Source organism: Lycium barbarum, chromosome 4 (genome assembly GCF_019175385.1).
Source record: "Lycium barbarum isolate Lr01 chromosome 4, ASM1917538v2, whole genome shotgun sequence".
NCBI lineage: Eukaryota > Viridiplantae > Streptophyta > Magnoliopsida > Solanales > Solanaceae > Lycium > Lycium barbarum.
This window is the reverse complement of record NC_083340.1, coordinates 9,531,966-9,554,628: the sequence shown is the minus strand read 5'-3', so window position 1 is coordinate 9,554,628 and position 22,663 is coordinate 9,531,966. Positions and strand designations below refer to the sequence as shown.

At 37.8% G+C, this 22,663-nt stretch overlaps 1 protein-coding gene across 1 annotated transcript; it reads right to left on the bottom strand.

Moving 5' to 3' along the window:
• Positions 1-8,045: 8,045 nt before the first annotated feature.
• LOC132637132 (uncharacterized) lies at positions 8,046-21,523 on the bottom strand. Its single transcript, XM_060354273.1, has 10 exons — positions 21,332-21,523; positions 21,181-21,232; positions 20,999-21,082; positions 20,837-20,914; positions 19,834-20,076; positions 19,311-19,445; positions 19,095-19,172; positions 18,790-18,928; positions 18,406-18,458; positions 8,046-8,356 (listed from the first exon to the last, which is right to left on the bottom strand). The coding sequence occupies exons 1-10, from the start codon at positions 21,451-21,453 to the stop codon at positions 8,291-8,293; spliced, it is 1,050 nt and encodes a 349-aa protein (XP_060210256.1). The 5' UTR covers positions 21,454-21,523; the 3' UTR covers positions 8,046-8,290.
• Between the last annotated feature and the right edge of the window lie 1,140 nt (positions 21,524-22,663).

Below are 22,663 nucleotides of genomic sequence, written 5' to 3'. Positions count from 1 at the left end.
CCAAAATTTCTCAAACTCCACCCACAAACAAAACCCAGCCCACCAACAAATTCGTATTCCCTTCTGCCCTAGGTTTAAATTCTTTGGTGATTGCAGTGGTGCTCTAAAAATCTGTTCTCTAGTGGTCTGATTCATCATTGAAAGGTATGATTGATGTTCCCCATTTTTTTTTCTGTGAACTTGAACTTGGTGGTAAGTGATTGTTAGACTGGGTTTGTGAGATTAAATGCATAATTACCTTGGTTAATGATCTAGTGAGGGGATAGAGGTGTTCAATCTCTTTTAATTCTCATGGGTAATTGTTAATAACACCCAAATGGGTTTGAGGGCATTCCATACTTCAAAATTTGAAGTTTTTGGTCTGCCCACCAATGGCTTGACACTCGCGGGAATTATGAATATTGATAGAAAAATAGGTGAAGTCTGAGTAGCCTAAACCCCAACACAATGTGAAACCGAGATATGATATGAAATTGTGAAATCAAAATATGTGTCTGTCTGTGGTGCGAATTACGACTGCACAATACGGACCGTATTGCACTTTACGGTCCGTATTTAAGCATGTTAAGTGACAGAATGACATCCTAAAGGAATCCCAGTTTACGATCTAACTTTACGGACCGTAAACCAGTTTACGGTCCGTATTTAAGATTTCAACAAGGGACAGAATGTTCTGAAGATGATTGCTCAATTTACGATCGCAGTTTACGGACCGTAAACCAGTTTACGATCCGTCTTTTGTGTTTACGACCACAGACAGAACATGTATTCTGTGCACAGTCATATATTCTTATCTTTGGTTGATTGTTCCATGATAACTGATATGTGGTGTCTTTTGCAGGAATAGCAACGAGAGCGGGGGACCACAGCACGAGCAAGGAAAAGAGAGTGCGCTCGGATTCAAGGTTGATAGATGAACCTTCCACTTCGGAAGGGGAACAATCAGGATCCGAGTACACCGAGGTTATACCACCACCAAAAGTCCGGGGGGCCCCCACCCAAGACAAAATGGCAACCACATCAACCCTGCCCTCACCCATGACTCCATCAAAGTCTGCGTCGGAAGCCTCCCAGTCTGAAGAGGGGGATTCTGACGCGGAAGCATCAAGCAGGGGGGCTGCCACCCAGACTCCACCAGAGAGTAACTCAGCAGGTCCTAGTGAGGGCAGTGATTCGGTTGATGATACGCCGCCTAAGGGGCGTAAGCTGGTCGTCAGGACCAAACAATTGGATGAAGAAAAACTGCGGTACTTGGTAAAGGGGTCAAAGGAGTTGTATGACCAAGGGATGGCCGGGTCTGAGACTGGTGGGCAGCCGTCGAGGAAAATATTTGAAGAACGGCGGCTGATTTTCGATGGTATTTCAGCTCACCCGCAGCTGGATGAGACCATCAAAGGATACAAATTAGATGCATTCACTCATGAGCCGGGAGAATATGCTCCGCATATTGTGCGGGAGTTCTATGCATCCTATGGGGCCGTCTTGAGGTCGATGAAAAAGCCAAGTCTTGCCTGGCATCAAATCCTAATGCTGGAAAATGTGACGGTCCAAAATTCCCTGGTTGATATCTCCGCCAAAGCCATCAACAGGGTCCTGTTTGGTGATGACTTTGTGGCTCCCACTGATCTGAGCCTGTTCTTAGACAAACGAGACAGGAAGGACAACAAATCTGTCAAGGAATGGACTGCATCACTTATCACATCTGAGCCACATGAGCAGAAATATACTAACGATGGGAAGGTCAAGATCACTAAAAGCTGTTTGTCCACGGAGGCCAAATTTTGGTGGACTTTGCTGCGGTATCGGATAACTCCAACACAGGCAGATAATACCCTTTCCACCAATCAGGCAGTTACTATTGCCTCCTTCATGTCGAGATACCCGATGGATATTGGGGAATTGATAGCTGAGGAGCTGCATGTCCGGGCATACAAGCCAAACCAGAACATGGTCTTTCCGTGCCTTATCACGGCATTGTGTCGACGGGCAAGAATAATTTCGCTTCCAGAGTGGGACGGTACAATTACAGCCGCACATGTGGGGGATTGGAGGAAAAACAAGCTGGTAAGCAAAAAGGACGGGGAGGCAGATCAGTCCGGTGATGATGACGACACTCAGTTAGAGTTGAGTCCGAGCCGTGCTTAAGGGATTGATCCAGTAGGGTCCGAGTTGGGTGCTGCTACTACTGGGCCTGAGGTTACCACGACAGGTGTTTCTAGGACTGTCCATGCTCAGGAAGCCGCTGCCACACTTGGTAGTTCTGAGGCAACACCTCCACCACCACCTCCGGCCACACAGGATCATACTTCGGGGTCCACCACTGCTGCTGCGACAGCCGAGCCTGCTGATCCAGAGCTGGGATTGCTGCACTTCAGTCCTGCTAACTACAGCCAGATTGCAATTAAAACGGTGCGGACCGAAAGGCAAGTAGACAAAATATTGCTACAATTCAGGCCGACGGTGAAGAAAATAGTGCAGCAGCTGGTTGCTGAGGCAACCACAGAGATCCGTGCTGAGTTTCAGAGAAAGCACGAGGTGTATCAGGCTAGGCTCGACAGCTTTGAATCGAGATTGTTGACTCGAGATCAGACCGCACCCGGAGGGGAGTCTAGCTCCTTGAGGAGTGAGTTGGAGAAGCTGAGAAAGGAGCTTGAAACACTCAAGGGGCACAGGATGATAGCCACACCAGCACCAGCACCACAGCCCATTTTTCCTACCACATTCAAGGTGCTGGACTTGCTGGATTCTGAGGAGAAGACGGAGGCCGAACCCTCTGTTCGCAATACTGGAAAAAGGGTTCTTGCCTCATCCGAGGACCCGGAGGAGTTGACTAGGAGATTAAAGAGGAGTGAAAAGGAGGACCTGCAGCAGGCGATATTTCAGTCACTAGTTGAGCCGCAGTGCCAACCAGGAGAGTCCTCCAGTCAACCGCCAGATGAGGCAGGCCAGTCATGAGGTGCTCCCAGCACCAAAGTACCATTTCCTTTCCCTCGTTCTTATAACTGAAACACTGAGACAGTGCTTGATTCTTGAGTTGGGGGTGGGACTAATTGATAGTAGAATAGTGTAAATAGGTGTTTAGGAACCCCCTCGGCTTTTCTTTGCCAGAGTTCTTTTCCTGAGGGGGGTTTTATTTTGTTGAAACTGACATGTTTAGGATGTTTCTTAGGTTGAATAGAATAATTTTGACTTATTTGGTGTTACTTTGTAAGTGATGGCATGTGTTGTAGTTTGTTGAAAATTTGGACCCCTCAGAATTTTTGAAAAATGCATACTTAGAACAGTTATTGTCTGACATGATTGATTCTTGATATGACATTGTGATTATTGGGGTGTTGTGTGTGAGGAATGATTACTTAGGAGGTCACAAGTGTAAAAATGATTATCCTTATGCCGATGTGAGTGTGAGTCGTTAGTTTAATTCTGTTTACGCATGTATAATCTAGAACTTGCCTGGTTGGTCTTGTTTGAAATACAAAAGTTAGTTTGGTTGTGAAATGATCTTAGGCTTTCTTTGTGTTAAGTCACTGTGCTTAAATAAGCCTCTCCAAAAGCTGAAAATATCACTAGTGTCCCTTTTTTAGCCTTTTTGACCTTTTTCTTGGTTAGCCGAATGAAACCTCACCCGTTGTGAAATTTACCCATCTTCGCACCCATTCCCTCCTTGATGCTACTAGATAGACGAGGCCAACCGCCTAAGTTGGGGGTAAATCAAATGTGAAGTGGATGTTGAGAACAAAGGTTGGGGGTGGTGGAATTTGCTAATAGAGAGTCGATGTGGTAGTTGACACTAAATAAATGAAAAAAAAATGAAAAAAAAATCATCATCAGAAAATTTAAACACAAAAAGAATTGCTAGTTGGATAGGAATAAAACCACATCGAGGTCGAAAAACGTGAAAGAAAATAAAGGGGTTGGAAAGAAAAGAGGCGAATCAAGGTAAATAGATGTTGTAGTGTCAAGGAGGGTGAGTCACTAATACCCAAAAAGTATCCTACCCGTCCCGAAGCCTACATTACAAGCCGAAACAAGTCCTAATGTGATCACAACCGAACGAACCTAGGATGAAAACATAGAAAATAAGGGCAAGCCTATGGTATTTGCATGTGTAGATATGAATTTCTTTGTGAGTGTGAGTGTGAGTGTTTTCTCTTCTCTTTCATCTTCGTCCCATTCTCGTTGTATATATGAGTGTTGGGACATTCTTTGGTCTATGTGAGGGCATAAGGATGAGAATTGAACAAAATAAAGTGACTGCTGAAAGTAATGTTTGTGTGCACAAAAGCATGTTCGATAATGTGATGTCATGTATAGAAGTTTCATGGTTAGTCATAACGTTCTTCAAGTGTGTATATTGCTTTACAAATTACAGTTGGGGTGGTCAATTGAAAGGAAACATTCATGCCAAAAGTTCCAAGTCAAAACCGATGTAGACATTGTTATTTATGATATCTAAGTGTTAGATTGAGTCGTTGTGTGGTATGACCTGCTTGAGGACAAGCAAATACTTTAAGTTGGGGTGTTGATGTGGCGTGGTTTTACGCCACAATCGATGCTTTTTGACTCTAAGTTTTACTTGTTTTTAAGCAAGCCTATGTGATTTTACATGGGTTTAGTGTTTTTCAGGTAAAGGAATAGATTCGGCACAATCACAGTTGAAGTGCAGAACCAGGACGTAAAGTGATGTTTACGGTCCGTATTCTACAATACGGGCCGTATTCCATGGTCGTGTTTAAGGATAACAGAACCAGAAAGTCAAGATGAGAAGATGGTGGTTTACGAGCTAGGTTTACGGACCGTATTTCAGTTTACGGTTCGTATTCCATCACGTATTTAACCAGTTGAGCATCTGGCAGGAAGTCGAAGTATTAGATGTTGAATTATGACCATGCAGTTTACAGACCGTAAACTACTTTACGGTCCGTATTTCAAAAGGGGAAGTTGCACACGACTGAGCAGCCAACTTGGGCGTAAACCAAATTTACGGTCCGTAAAATGATTTACGGACCGTATTTCGCCATGACGGGACTAAAGTGCAAATCTGAAACTTCTGTAATTCCAAAACCTATAAATAGCCTTTGTAGGGTTTTTAATAGAGATCATTCATTATTTTTGTTGTCTCTTGACTTAGAATATTAATTCTCTCTAGTTTTTGAAGATTCAAACATCAATTCAAGTATTACGAATTCCTTTTTTATTCCAATGTAAGCAATTATGAATTCTTCAATTTCTTATTTCTTGGTCTTTGTCATAAGTAACTAAATTCCCTTACTAGGGTTGTGAACCCAATGATGGTTGTTTTGTGATTGGGTTTGTGATTGATATACAAATAATGGATTATTAGGGTTTAGTTATTCTTCATTCTTCATTCATAATTAATGGTTGCAAACATTGATTAAAGTCATAAACCCTAAATTTATTTGGAAAAATAATTAGGGTTGGTAGGAATAATTAACAAGAACTCAAAGCTTTAAACTTTGTTTAATAAATTCACTTAGGAATAAGAGGATTTTACTTGGCATGATTAATCGTTCTTCATAATCACTTTCTTATATTTGGGAAAATCATATAAAGATATAATCTTTATTTATTGGGAAATAGTAGAGATTCACATAGAGATTAAGTGCATTCATATAATGATCCATTACAAGTATATCAAGATCAATACCCATGATCATACACTCTATCTAACGGGGACACAACCTTAGTTTCTTTTACCATAAATAGTCACCAAAGCAATAATTTAGCAACTAGTCATAGAAAAACCAACTTTTACACAAATTATCGGATTAAGAGATTAGACCTAGAACTTAGCATCTACGACTTTAGTAACCTTTTCACACCATATTCCCTGTGGGATTCGACCCCAACCCCGTTGGGTTACTATATTTGACAACGTCCGCGCTATACCATTAATAGGTGTAATTTGAGCGTATCAGTTGGTAACTATTCGTCAAATTACGTTATATAACACTTAAAGTTTGATTCGAATTATGACGTTTTTCTGTATGACATTTGAGGTGACAACATATTGCAGCGGTGTAGCGCAGTAAAATACTGCGTTATGACAGAATAATGCAGTAATTTACTGCGTTATATATATATATATATATATATATATATATATATATATATATCAGCAATTTACTGCGTTTTCCTGACAAAACGCAGTATTTTACTGCGCTATACTGTCAGGAATTGACATAGCGCGGTTAATTCATGCGTTATGCAACACTCCGTACTTAATTTGATTTGACGTAACACTACAAGACACACTTATTGCATGCATGCGTTGGTTCAATATTCAAACTTCAAATCTTATTAACACAGATTTCGAATGAGAGAAAAAATTCCATGTTTCATCCAATTTTTAACACAAATTCTAAGTTTCATCCAGTTTTTGCATTTTGTATTCCTCCTAAATTAGTCAAAAAATGGAAGATGTTCAAAAAATTAGAGTTTCTTTATTCTGGGACGGACAAATTATATTCGAGGAAAATAATTTGCGCTATGATTCTCCCCCAAAATACCATGTTAAGTTTCCACTTGACTTAAAATTCTCAAAACTACTTCAAGCCTTGTATTATCGACTACAAGTTAGTAGGAGTGATTTTGATTTAAATATAATTGAAAAATATCTAATGTCATTTACGCCGCAAGGTGTAACTAGTTATAAACAGTGGTACATTCAAGACGATGGTTCTTTGACGAATTAGTTGAAGGCGCATTACGATTATTAGGAATGCATAAACGTCCTTAAAATGTACATAGAGAAGGTCCCTATTAATCGACTTGAATTCATGGCTAGGGCTCCTCGGGAAGCCCGAAATAGACCTCATCGAGAAGCCCCGTCTAGAATTCAGGCTGAAGTCACTCAAGCGAACCTACTTATGAACACAATTATCCTGACATGAGTACTTATGAAGGCATTTTGACGAGCCAAATGCCTCTGGATAGTTTAAGTCAACAATTTGATGGGCAGTGGTAAATATTCATTTTTTACATTATTATTATTATTATTATTATTATTATTATAATTATTGTTATTATTATTATTATTATTATTATTATTATTATTATGTGTGCTGGCACTTGAAAGCTACTAATGATGTCGACTATATTATTTCCCCACCACTGGTCTCCCACATCTATTTTTTTTTAAGTTCAAAAATGCCATTAAAGTCGTGTTTAACTCCTATAACGCAGTAATTTGCTGCGTTATAGAATTTAAATAGCCGACCATCAGGCTCTTTCTTCCCCACCCCCATTTTTTGAGTTAAAAAATGCCATTAAAGGCTAAAACCATGGACTCACTTTCTAAAAACGGATATTCCGCTTCAAATTTCATCCCAAAAGTAAAGATTTTCGGTATAATCAAGTCAAGGAACAAGATTCGAAGGTTGAATTCTGAAGAAAAAAAAACGACGTATCACTCGATTCAAACAACCCTACAACAAGCTTTAATCAAGGAACTTTACTATGAACTTTTTAATTATTTTGTTAAATACTAAGCATGATCAATGTTTCATAGTCACTAATTTCGAAAAAAATCAGTTTTTCGTATTTTTTTACTTAAAAATCACTGGCGGACTGCCAGTGTTTTGTTAATTTTTTTTGTTTGTTAATTATTCTTAATTTTTAATTTTTTTAATTGATTGTCTAATTGGAAAAATATAGTAATCTCCAATTATTTGTTAATTTATTTATTTGTGAAATAATTTATCCTATGTTAATTGTTAATGTGCCAATTAGTTATCTAATTTTATGTGTAAACTATTTAATTAATCATTAATTAGTTAGCGAATATAATTTCCCGTTAAATGAATTAGTTCGTTATTACATTAATTATTGTTAGGAGAATAATTAGTTAACAACCAAATCCTGAATAACGAACAATTAAATTAAATCTATCACGCCCCAAAACCCACCCTAGATATGACTGTCATCCGATGTCATGAACAACATTGGAAGAACCTTATTATATATGGAAAACGTTTGATACTTTCTAATCAACAATTAATTAATAAGTAAAAGGCACACCTTTTTGCAAATATCCAAGATAAAGTCATGCTCATTAAAACAAAACAGCGGAAATCTAAATCCATGCTTAAATATAACATGACAACATGCCCCAACAATGATGGAAAAACATCTATAACACTACCCATAGTTCAACAACCATCTAAGGAGCTTCTACGAAATAAAGAGTATCTAAAGTTTTGGGATGCTGCCAAAAAATCTAAGTAAATGAAATAACATAGAGAGGTGCCCCACGAACAGACATGTGGGCTCACAGAAAGATCTCGAGAAGTAGCAAGTTCTCGGCGCGCCACACGAACCTGCTCTTCAATGTTACCTAACATTCCATCAAAAACAACAATGGTATGTCTGAGTACTAGTTACTCAATGAGTGTCTCAGGGACAATAAATAATATAGCAAAATAAAATAATTAAGATCAGTAATACCGTTTAAGTGAAAAACAGTTGAAAAATCTAGAGGTAAGATGAACCAACAATTTCACAACTATCAATCCAGAAACCATAAATCCGTATTTAAACTAGTTCCAGTTTATTATGTCATTGAGTACTATTCCAGTCTTTCCATTTCGAATTCAATATTTATCAACCAGCCACTCACAGGCAAACGAGTTTAATATTATCAACAAGGAACTCATAGGCAAACAAACTCATACCACAATGCCAATACAGGTCCAAATCAACAATGACAATGGGATGACCATTCAAGGTTCTCAAAACAGTAACCACACCGAGGCAATTTGGCCCACGATGACTATCCTTCCTCCCGAATAGTTAGGCAAATATCACATCGGAGTGTGTAACCCTCGATGATCACTCTTCCTCCCGAATGGCTAGGCTAACCCTACTAGGATCCATAGTGATTACCCTTCCTCCCGAGTAGCTAGGCCAAACACAAACAACAGAGAATCATAGCAAAGCAGTCAAACCATAATCATAGCACAGAAGCCGAATATGAAATCATGGCAAGGAAGCTGAGTCACAAGTCATATCATGATAGTCACATTATTCATTAAGGATTATGTTCATCATCCCATTATAGGGGTATATCAAGCCACTTCAATTTTTAGAAACCGAGTTCACTTCATTAAACATGTTTCAAGTACAACACAATCCATTATAAAGCATTCACACGAGATAGTCAAGCTTTCCAATTATCAAGTTTAAACATCCCTTATGGGTCAATTCGAGTTCAAATACCAAAGCTTTATATCTCATGTTTTCAATCATCCTTCAGCGAAGAAAACAATCATGAATACATATATATAATATAGTACAAACAAGTTTTAATGTGGGTTTGTCCCTCACGCACACAAATCACAACCAAAGCGTTCATAAAAACCGATCGAAAGAGTATGTTCAAACAAAGACATACCTCTAATCCCGTTATAAGCTAGCAACCGGATTCTTCCAAGATCAACAATCACACTACAATGGTGTTTAAATGACAAAGTTTAGAACTTTAACGAATTCTAGTGATTTCTACCTTTACTCAAAAACTAGGGCTTTTCTAAGCCTATAAACAGGTTATTGAACCATTTCATGAATCACTAACGGATTCTAACCTTGTAGAACTTTCTATGTTATGCCTCTCGTTTTTGTCGTAAGAAAGTCTATGGCTTTCTAGTTAAGTATACCCTTAGTACGAAGATTTGTACCCAATTTTTCGAGATATCAAGTGCCCTACATCACGTATACCGAAGTACAAGTATATGTTCCTTACAACACGATAGGATTAGAAGTTAAACGAATCAAATCAACGCGAATCGGAGCAACTAAGGGAACCAGGAACCAGTCCACTTTGACGGTACAAAGGAACGGCCCCTCGACATGTTGATATGGTGTCCTTTCACGCCGTCAACATGCCGAGGCTCCTAATTATTAGGAGGCATAACGACGGCGCAAGTCTACGGTCGTCGTCCCTACTCATCAAACCTGAGGCGGTGAAGCTTTATTCCACTTAATATATATATATAGCCAAATCACGTTTTTCTCTTCATTTTTCATTCCCCCAATACGATATGAGATTAGCCCGGACGTAGGATGATATGATATATGGATCGGGTTGTACGTTCCACAACACTAACATTATGAATCGGGTTGTACGTTCCACAGCGCTAACAATTTTATATATAAGAAAGCATGCATATCATACGCCCTCATAAATACTTTCAGTTATACAGAGCTATACAGACACTTTCAGATGTGATGTTCAGTTATACAGATGCATTCAAATAGTTGGACCAGCTTCGTGTTTTAGCTTTCTTTCATGATTCTTATGTATATGTTGCTCTTATGTCTTACATTCTCGGTACATTATTCGTACTGACTCCCCTTTGCTTGGTTGGGGGGGGGGGGGGGGGGATGGGGGCTGCTTTCATGCCCGCAGGTTCAGGTAGACAGACAGACGGTCCAGCTCAGTAGGACTTTCACCCAACAGTAGTCAGTGCTCTCCACTTGATTCGGAGCTGCAGTCTATTTTTGGAATGCTATTTTTTATATGTGTATATGGGTATGACGGGGCCCTATCCCGTCCTTTCTACAGCTTTATATTCCATTAGAGGTCGGTAGACAGTTGTATATAGTTGGAATGATACGTAGCTTTGTCGACTCTTATTTTGTTGTACAACATATGTAGCGACCTAGTCGGCTTGCACTGTTATTTTCAGTATGTATATATATAGTCGGTTGTGAGTTCTTGATGCAGAGTTCATGGTGTTGTTCTTACAGAGTCAGTATAGTTCAATTATAAGTCATTTATGGACCATCCTGTTGTTCAGTGAGATCCAGGTACGAGTATAAGGGTGTCTGGTGGATAGAGGTTAGGCACTCGTCATGACTCATCAGTTTGGGTCGTGACATTCTACTCTAACCCAAGCTTTAGTAATACTCAGAAAAGTTCAAAAACTTTACCTCTTAGACGAAATCCACACGCCCCTATCTTCTTCGTTTTGAGTTTTCAAGAACTTAGGGTTTTAGAGAGACAATTTACTATAAAGAGGGGATGATCAAGATTGAGTAGGAACTCACCTTAGGGTTAGAGAGACTTTTTTAGGGTTCTTTTCTTCAGAAATATTGGTTTGGAATGAAGTGGGAAATAACACAACGAGGTAGGACTTAAAGAAAATTCGGAACCACAAAAATACCCCAATCCGCGGTGAGCTCATATAGCGAGTGCAACTTGAGGACTGGGATCCGCGTTCGCCACGCAACGAGGCTCGAACACATAATCACATTCCCAACTGCAGCTGTTTCTTACGCAATGGGACCGCGACGCATACTTAATACACGTTTTCGATAATCGATATTCGCTCAGTAAAATGATCATAACTCCTTGTACATAGCTCGGATTGAGCCACTTTATATGGCTGGAAAGGTATTTCAGAGACCTGCAACTTTCATGTCTTGCGTTTTCCCAAATTCCCAACACAAGTACCCGAAATTTGGACATAACAAAAAATTGTCTCAGACTTGGAAGAATTTCAGGATTTCTAACGAACTTCATTATCTCGTTTGACCCCGAAAAGATCATTTAACACCTGTACCCATCTCGAAGGGATCTATATAGCTAAGATGACATCTAATCCCCAGCTATTTCACATTCACACTTAACTCGAATTTATGGGATGTTACAAAATCCTTAGTTTGGATTGAACATAATTAATATAATTTCCCTATAAATGATTAGTTAGTTAATATAATTTTCTAATAAAAAATAAGTTAGCTAACATAATTTCCCGTTAATTTCAAGAATAATGAATAATTTAGTCTGTATAGATATGATACCTCCATGGATCTGAACGTTCGCCCGAGGCCCGACGATAGAGTAATATTTGCTCTACAAAATTATCATAGGTTCGAGCTAGGGGTGTTCATGGTTCGGTTTGGGTCGGTTATTGGTTAAAACCATAATCAAACCAATTTAGTCGGTTTTTAAATGTCTAAAACCATAACCAAACCAAGTAAAATAATAACCACCGGTTTGGTTATTGTCGGATTGATTCGGTTTTTCGGTTTATGACTAGCCGTGACAATTCAAATATTCTCTCTCTACATTCTTCAAATTTCTTATGAAACTCTTTTTTCCTCATGGCCCATAAGGGTGAACTTTGCTGCATATTGAGGGAAAGACACACTGTTGACAAATCAAGTGGACCAAACTTGCAACGCAGTTTAGATTCAAAAGAACAAGTCAAACAGAGGTTTCAAAATACAAACAACCCTAATGCTTACGACTTATTAGAGTTGGGCTTGGATTGTTGAACATATTCTTTTAAAACATGGGCCTTAAAAATAAGTAGACCAAAATTAAATTAATAATTAAAAGGTATAAAATATCTTTAATTATTTATGAAAATCTAATATTATACATATAAATAATTATAAATTTTATGTATATAATTATCGGTTTGGTTCGGTTATTTTTTACTATAACCATAACCAAACCAAATATTATCGGTTTTTCAAATTTAAAACCAAACCAAACCAAACTAAACCAAATGTCGGTTATTTTATTCGGTTTGGTTAAATTTTCGGTTTGGTTTTGGTTTTAACCAAAACTGTGAACAGCCCTAGTTCGAGCTATTATGGGGTGGTGTTATACCGATGGGGATGTTGCTCCGTCCCCGTAGGCTGGATATAGTGTGGACTCTTTCACGCGAGCGCCCCCACCTCTCCGTGTCTTAGAGATATTATATCAAGACAGTATCTATCGTTGCGTCTCCGTTGGTCGGGTACAGCATGATTAGGAGCTTCTGACGACCATGATTAAGCGGTGGAGGTCGGAGACACACACTTTTCATCTCGGCACTGGTGAGGCCACGATCACGCTTTAGGATATTAAGGTCATGTTGCGGGTAGATGGTGACCCATTATACAGTCGGGTTGAGCCTCCTCCTAGTCGTACATGGACGACAGAGTTGACTAGGCCCACCCATTTTGTTCCTTCGGCCCCCACCACTATCTCAGGACAAAGTCAAGTAAGGATTAGTGCCCACTGCAAGTATTTGCGTGACTTGCATCCTGTTCACGATGACACCGATCAGGTAGTTGTTGATCGTCATGCCCGTTTTTATTTGCTTATTATATTCGGGGGCATCCTGTTCCCGAACACATCAGGTACCTATGTTAGTTTACGATATTTGATCTTCTTAGAGAATCTGGACTGCTTGGGAGACTACAGCTGGGGCGGTGCTGTTTTGGCGTACCTCTACCGATGTTTATGACAAGCGTCTATTGGCGATATCAGCAATGTGTCTGGATTTTCTGCTCTTCTCCAGGTAATATTTTAAGTGTGTGTTCCTTTATTCTAAATATACCTCTTGAAACGATGACTAAAAAATCACATTTTTTAATATTGCTTTCAGTTGTGGGTGTGGCCTGTACTTAGGCATGACCTCCCTGATGAGATGCCCTACCCGAGGAGGTGGACGGCAACGTTTGACCGGGATATGGATATTCATCACAGTATTCTTCCATTCCGGGACCAATTGATCGCATGACGGACGATGCAGTAAAATTATTTAATTTTACATTATTAATTTAATTATTTTATTTTCAATTTGTTGATCACTAATATGTATCTATATTTTATGAAGCTATTTTTGTGGATGTCATACGCTAGTTTTTTGGATGGATTCCCGGCCTTTTGCAAGGATTTTCAGGTCGTGTGAATGTCGTGGTGTCCATTGATACACCTAGACATCGTTGAGGACCACATGCACGACCTCGTCTTGAGATAGTTTGGGCATCGACACAATATACCCCTCTCCTTCATGTTCGTTATGATCTCCGCCACTATGCGCAGGACGATCGATCAGCCATCGATGATGCATTTCTAACTTTCATGGATGTCGAGCTCCGACGTTAGGAGCACAAGTTGGGGAGTTTAACAGAGGTCAGTCATGTGACTTCCATCAGGGATTACATGCACTGGTACCAACAGATCACACGCCACTTGATTGGCAACCCCGCTTTACGTCCCCCGAGGGATATAGGATACGCAGCACTCGCGGGGCAATATGAGGCGTTCGTGAGTTTATTGCACTTGGATTGATTTAATAGTATTAATTATTACTTTGAAAAATTAACTAATTATTACTTTGAAAACAAATGCAACTGGTGACCGTACAGCGGCTGCGCATATTGGGGGTAGACCATATATCTAACCCCGAGGAGGCTGGCTTGCCGGGGAGGTTGAACGGATATCTGAGGACGGTATCCGGCATGCAGAAGATATTTGACGTATGCATGATCCTGTTCTAGAGGGTCAGTATCAGGCGACGTGAGGAGAAAGACACCGTAGAGGTGGATGGGGAGTACAGCCAGGCAGAGGAGGTGGTGATATAGGAGGACATGGTGCTGCTAGAGGACGCGCGGATAGAGGACACCGTCTAGTAGATGAGCCCGATGAGGACGCTCCCATTCCAGTCCAGTTGCAGCCGTTCAAGCCCAGCCGCAGCTCAGCTGACCCGTCGACTTCATCCCGACCGTCAACACCTTCGTTTACGCCAGTGCGCTTATTTGCGGATATACATGGGTCTTCATCTCCGCAGAGCCAGAATAGGTACCTCGGGGTACGTGATGATATGGATTGGGATGCGTTTCGCGCGTCATTTCGTGAGGGGCGACCAGTAAGAAATGTAGAGGGTCCTAAGTTTCTTGATTTCTCGGAGTTTCTTATCTCGGTTAGAATTTAAAACACTTATGTAAAACATTAAAGTACTTATTTTAAATTTATATGGTACTTATTATTTTGTAATTTTTCGTATTTTAGGATTTTCCGACAGTAGGTCTATCAGAGCCACCCACTCAAGCGTTTTCTCATGGGCATGCCGAGCCACAAGTGTCTTCTCATGAGCCTGCCGAGTCACAGGTAAGATTTTTAGAAAAACTTCATTTTATTCAATATAAGTTGAATATTGCTTTAATTTTTTTAACATTTCTCGGGATATTTTGGTTCATTTTGGTTTTTATCGGGTCATTTAGGTTCCGTACTCTGATTAATCAATGAACAAAGTATGAAAAAAGTTTAAAACGAAAGAGAATAATTAACCAAAAAAAAAAAGCACAATAACGCAGTAATTTAGTGCACTATTGGATTTAACTGAGCCGTTACAGTTAAGTCTAATAACGCAGTAAATTACTGCGTTAAAGATTCTTTGGTAGCAACTTTTTTTGTTGAAGTATTTTGGTTCACTTTGTCCTTTTTTGGGTAATTTAGGTTCCGGATTCCTTTACTTGGTGCATCAATGAATCGCTTGATTGCTTGTAAAATAGTAAAGAAAATAGTATCATTCATATGAGTTGATTTTCTTGTGTTAATAGTACGGTTCGGCTGGTATTTTATAAACTTGATAGCGTACCAATTTTTTGGTATTTTATTTTGTATAAGTAAAATAAGAATTTTTGAAACCATCCCTTCATATCAGTTTCTCCTCGAAATCGGTACGAGTTCGGTTAATTTTTGATATTTTTTAAAACGTCTTGTAAAAGTCGTAAGTAGAGGTTAAAACACAATATTATACATACTTCCTTAGGACTTTGGCTAACTCTAGATATTTTTAATGTATAAAAGATGATGAATCAAGAGAACATGAAAAACGATAAGAATAGAGATTCATCTCATTTTTTTACAATAGTGTAAAACAAAGTTAAACTAAGATAAAAATCTAGATCATACAAGTGGAAAGAAGTTAACCAAGATGAGACTCAAGAACTGCTAATATTAAGTATCCAATAAGAAAAATTTAAATCATCCAAGAAAAAAGATACCTAATACCTTGTAACTTGCTACGCAATTAAGATAGTTGGAATACCATGTAGCTTACTACTCAAGATGCTAGAACTAATTTAGTTTCACTAGAAGTAGCATAACTTAGATTTCGGAGTTGAGACTTTGGCTTGTAGCCGTCTTCACAAGACCTGTTGGCTTGTAGCCGTTTTCATCACCCTAGGCTCAAGGCGACAAATTTAATGTTTCATTATTGTTAAATTTAATATATTTTACAAATATAAATTTATTCGGTATGGTTCTATATTTTTTTGTTTATTTTTATAAAATAAAAACCTACGTAAATAATCGGCACAATTATAAATTGAGTTAAGGGTCAAAAACACACCTAAGTATCACATTTTTTTTAGTTTCCTACTGAACTATCAGGTGTGAGAGTTTCTTACTTAAACTATCACCAACTAATTAGCAAAACACACCTCAAATGCTAACTAGTTGGTGATAGTTTAGGTAGGAAACTCTCACACCTGATAGTTCAGGTAGAAAACTCAAAAAAATGTGATACTCGAGGTGTGTTTTTGACCTCTTATAAATTCATGTAGAAAATTATGATTTTATTAACAAAAACTAATAATCAATTCGGTTCCATGCGGTGGGATCAGTTTTGTCGGGTTTTTAAAAAAAATCATTGATACCCCTAATTTTATCACAAGAAAAGCAAAAGGATAACCAAGCCAAATAAAAGAGGCTCTTGGGGAAAGTTTTGGTACCTTTCTTTCTTTGAAAATAGGAAACTTAATAGGGAAATCTTGAAAGGGTCCATATGAAAAACATAGTCTTCTTTGGACCTTGTTGAAATGGGTACATGTTGTCGGTTCTGTAGTTTCACTGAAATCTTCTCTTTTGCATAGCCTAGTAGTAGAATACGCTAGTCAAAGGGCATCTAATTTTCTTTGTGCGATTTTTAATTTTTTTTTAAAAAAAATAAAATAAAAATTAAAAATAATTTAACTTTAAACTTCAAATTTTATCCTTTGTAATATATATCCGTAAAAGTATCTATAACTTATTTTAAATTATCCTTACTGGCTTTGCCTATTTGAGAGTTACATCCCTATTCCTTTTTTTTCCTCTGGTTTTTGTTTTTACAGAGTCTGTCACGAAATAATAGAGTAAATTGTTACCTATTTGAATTTTCATATTACACTTGCATAAAAAAAATTCGGGTACCATGTCTCACAACGTAAATATCTCCATAAACAACAGCAAAATCATAAACAAACTTGCAACATCCAAATTGGATGATCCAATTCTAATTATTGTGATATGATGCTTATACCGACTTCAATGCGCCCTATAAAAAGTCGAGAGAATTTATTTTGTAATTCATTAAGATGTTATTTTTGTTATATAACCTCTTTCAAAAAAATACGGAAGAAAATACCAAAGGATCTTTGTAAGTTTATTTTCTTTTGTTCTAATTGTAATTGAGCGTGAAGTATTTTTTCCCTCTTCATTTCTTTTGTAAACCACAGAACTAAGGCTGCAATCAATGAAGCCATCTACTTGATAAAGGTGCAAGGCAATTTTTAGATCAAAGTTTCGTGTCCTAGTTGTCTGCATAAATTCAATATTTTTTTTCCAAACCATTCATCCAGGTCATATGTACCAAATTAGTTGAATAATTGGTGTCGAAAGGGAGCTCAAACAACAACAACAACAACCCAGTGAAATCCCACAACGTGGGGTCTGGGGAGGTTAGAGTGTACACAGACCTTACTCCTACCGAGGTAGGACGGCTGTTTCCGAAAGACCCTCGGCTCAATAAAACATAAAACATAAAAAAGAGGTCAGATAAGGCTAAGAGATTCAAAGCAATATGGAAATGAAATAACGCAAGCGACACAGATAACATAGAATACTCAAAGCACAGGAAATAACAGATAATAGCATAAATCAGAGTGCAAGAAATTATACTACGATAATGCGACTACTAATAAGACAGGATAATGAGACTATCTACTAGCCTTCTACCCTAATCTGGGTCCTCCAAACCCTCCTATCTAAGGTCATGTCCTCGGTAAGCTGTAACTGTGTCATGTCGTGTCTAATTACCTCTCCCCAAGAAAGGGAGCTCAAACATAAAAATAAAATTTAAAATAGAGAAGAGAAAACAAGAAATAGCCCAACTCATCATAGCTATTGCTTCTGTTGCCAGCAAACATAGTAATAAGGCAATCTCTCTGGTCTTCTAAGCTAAAAAGGGTGACAAGCGAGGGTCTGTCGGATGAGGAAGACCAGCTCTTGCTCCTAAGTCTCTGCACCCAATAGCTGCCTTTAACCAATCCACAAGCCACAAATTAATATCTCTTAGATATATTCCTCCATAATATTATAAGGACAATCCGGTGCATAAACTCTCACTATGCGCGTGGTTCAACGAAGGTTCGGACCAGTGGACCACATTAGGTCTATTGTATGCACTATGAGGCCTTATTGCATTTCTTCATGATGCTATTTTGGCGACTTGGACCTCTTACTTACACGGCGTTAACTTTTACGGATTCGCCAATGCTCCCCTTCCTCTATAATACTAAGCCCAACATTAGAAGTAAGTATATTTCATGATTACTTACCACTTGAGCAGCAAAACTCAACATCTTTTCTGGTGGAAAATTGGCGCAGAGAGCTGCAAATACATCAAGGAAAACTACATAAATAACAAGGCACAATAGCATGATCTGGTCACTTGAATTTCGCCTACCAAGAATAAAAAGATGAGTCTTTTATAGGAGACTAAACGAACCTAGACAACCGTCATGGAAACAGAATAGAAACAGGAAAGGTTTAGAGAAACTATTAATTCCAAGCAGCCACAAGCATACGGAGAGCGGCAGAGATGCCATACTACCACAAGCATACGGAGAGTGGCAGAGATGCCATACTATGTCACACTACTAAAGTAAGAAAAGTTGCAGCAAGAACGGGCGATAAAGAGGGCGTAGTATAACTTCACGTACAATAAAGAACTGCTCCAACAAATGCATCTCCGGCACCAGTTGTATCAACTAGTTCCGAGGACGGTATCTTTTCAGCTGTTCCAACCAGAAGCCAACCACACACAGCTCCAATCCCTTTTGCATGCAGCTTTGCTACATCCTGGAAGAGTACACATATTTTGGGCTAAGTTATCAACACCCTAATAATGTTTTAACAACTTTAACTTAAATTTCATTGGAAGCACCAAGAGATCTTTTATAAAAATCTAAATTTTTCTGATCTGAGAGTGATACAGCAACATGGAACAAGAGGGTGAACTAAGTACCGAGGTTTTGCAGGTTTTGCATGTTGGCTCAGTTGAGGTAGTATCTATACTCTGTTTCATTTTTTCAAACAAGTCACAATATCAACTTCTTCAGGCTGGACATCCCCCGCAAAGTTACTAAATACGAAAAAAAGGGATTATTCTTTGTCAATCAGAACACTTCATTTGCCAAGATAAAGTACTCGAGTATTTTCATGGCAAGAATATACAGCATACTAGGATACCAGCTTCTGCTCTTTCTAGCATTATGCAGCCATCTTCACCCAATGTCACAATTACAAATTTGGCACTTGGCAACTTTAAAAGTATGGAAATCAATCCGCCTGATATAGAAGGAGCCTCGGTCCATGTCTGAGAGACAATACGGCTTTATTTAATTTTCACATGCTTAACTTATGAAATACTGGAAGGGAACTTTATATTTCAATGAAACCGCGAACCAAAGGATGACCTTTACTTCTATTAGATACAACAACACACCCAGTGTAGTCCCACAAATGGGGTCTGGGGAAGGTAGATATTTAGTTCTATTAGATATTGTACCAAAATCAGTTTCATTCATGATTAAGTGGTAGCGATTGAGGGAAGAACTCCATCATTTGCATTATTACAAAGTTTACTCCTTGCTGATTATGCAACAGTTGCTATAAATATTTTGACAAACACATCACTAGAAGAGAGAGAATAACACAGTTAACTTTCCAAATAAACTAAAACTTGCTAACTGATGCTAATTTTAAGTAGAACCATGGAAGTCCAACCAAAATGTGCAACAAAGGACACTGAAGGGCAGTTTGCTGAAGTAAATAGCTTGCCTGTGGAAATCTTGTTGAGCAAACAATGTAGGTTGCAAGAGAAAAGTGCAAGACGCACAAAAGCTTTCTTGGTTGAAATGTGGCTGGCTCACCACAATAAAAGATGTATCAATGCCATCAGCTTCTAGCTCATTCAGTATTCTTTTCCCTTGAGAGTCACCTGCCACCTACTAAAAAAATTGGGAAATGTAAAGAATATTACTCACATAATTTGGAAAGTAGCAGAGAAAACTAAGGAAAGCATCAAGGAAGAGAACGAATGATTTACAACTCCTTTTTAAGAATAGCGGCATGCACAATAAAAACAGCAGAATGAATCAAATTAAGCTTTAATTTATTTTTCAACATACTATACCATTTTATGTAAACATTAAACGTTACAGTCCTTTCAGATTAGGGGGATAACTTCACCTTCTCAAAATGTGGTAGGAACCATTTTGTTTCTCTAAGGAAACCTGAAGGGTAATCGTTATCACAAATCACTCTCTAGGAAATCAAGGTGATGGCACTAATCCACTCTCTGAGTCTTATTGTTGCAATTATCATTTGTCTGCTGTGATAGGTTCATTTGGTATGATAAAAGTTTTACCTTGAAAATGTATTTTCTATATAATTTATTTCACTACACTAATAGTAAAAAGTGAAGGATTTGGGCATGGGAGTAGTCTGTTGATTATTTTGACTACGATTTGATCGAAGCAAGTGAATCAAAACAAGAATTTGAGATACTTGTAGAGGAAAACAACTTGCACTCTACAACAAGGCGGACCATTTTCTCCGTTAAGAAATATATTACTACAACAATAGGTCAACCAAACATGAAAAATGGTTTCACCATAGACGAAAAACATCTAACGACTTAGATGCACTTATAACACAACAGTAAAAACGATAAATCGGTATCAACATGCCACATAAAGTTGAGACCTTTGATATAATTCTTGGAGTTAAACCCAAATGAGCTGCACAAGGCATAGCATTCCCAGTATTCCCTCCTCCTTGAACCTATACACTCCCAAATTATCCCTTGAAATTTTCAATTAAATATCAAGATATCATCATTATCTAGCAGAGAAAAATCAATTAAACCTGAAAGGTAGTGCTACGAATCTTATCATCAGGCTTAGGATAAGAATCAACAGTAACCAAGAAATCCAAAGCCACGGCCACCAACTGCTTGAATGAAAAAAGTTAATTATCGGATAAACAAAATATCCAAGAAAATATTGACAAGTAGTAATAATCAAGAGTCAATAAAGAGTAATACACACAACAATGCTGTTTATTGGGGGTGAGTTAATTGACATTTTGACCATAGATTTTCTGCAGTAATAACCAAATATCAGGTCAGTCAACGCAAAAAAAGAGAGACCCAAGTTGGAGATTTTAAGAAATTAAGTTGTTGTTGGTGCTATAAAGAACCTGCAATAAGAAAGAGTGAATCTTGTAGGATTGTGATACAGAGTTGATGGCGGCGAGCCACGTGGAACAAGTGTAACGCCGTCATATCTGTATGATGAACAACTCAACAGTGGCGTGCCCATTTTTGCGAGTTGCCTGTTTACAGTGAGAGTGGGGTACGGTTTTTCGGTAATTCTATTTCGCTATTTCAGTTTCAGTTTCTCGAACACCGAACCAAATTAATTTGGTTTGGTTATTTCAGTTTCGGTTTTTTCATTTTAGTGTTTTTAATATGATATTAAAAGCGATTTCATTTACACTAATTCATATTCTCAAAAGCAATAAAATATAAAATTGATAAATTGAATCAAAATCAAACAACAGGATATACAAGAACAGAAAATCATAACTATGATATAGGATTACTAGGTGTTATATATATACTTCAAGAATAATTAAGAAAACATATAAAAAACATACATTAATCCTAAAGACACATTCTAGTCACCTTACGGATATTTAATTTTCTCAACTGAAGTGAAAAATTAGGGATACAAAAGCAAAGAGAGCTTGTTATAATTGGGTTTTTTTGGGCTTAAACTTAATAGACCTGAATTATTTTAATTTTAATTTTTTTGGATAATGTATTAAATTTCAGTGGGCGTTCAATTCTTCGATTCGATTCGATTTGATTTTTCAGTTTTCAATATTTATGTCCAGCACTAGTTTACAGATGCAAACGAAAGCTTTCCCAAAAATAGAATATGATAAAGTTGAAGACTTAATTGGAAAAAGGTTATGTGAAAAAGGATTAAAAAGATTAATTGATTGGCAATTGATTGGCCAGTTAATATTTTCTTACGTTGCTATATTTTGAAAATTATTACTATTATGTTATGTAATTAGTTAAAAATCAATTTAAATTTTTTAATAAAGATTCATTTTTCGTCTCCGAATATAAAATGGGAAACTTATATTAACGTATCGGCCAACTAGTTTACCAACATGGTGAAGTATACACTATCTATATATTTCGGATGTATATGTTATGTATAGTATATGCATATTTAGTATAAAGTATACACTTCAGTTGTATGTATAGATATGCATAATATAAGTATACACTTCGGCTATATATGTTGTGTATAGGTATGTTTAGAATAAAGTATACACTATCTATATAGTGTATATATTGTGTAAATAAGATGGCCGAATGGTATTTGATTGTAATTTTCCCGTATAAAACTTTCTAAACAAAGCACCAACAAATACACATTTCCCCAAAACAGAAGCCAATGTAAGCCCATGGATTAAATATTATGGGATGGGCCAACACAACATAGTCCGAATCAT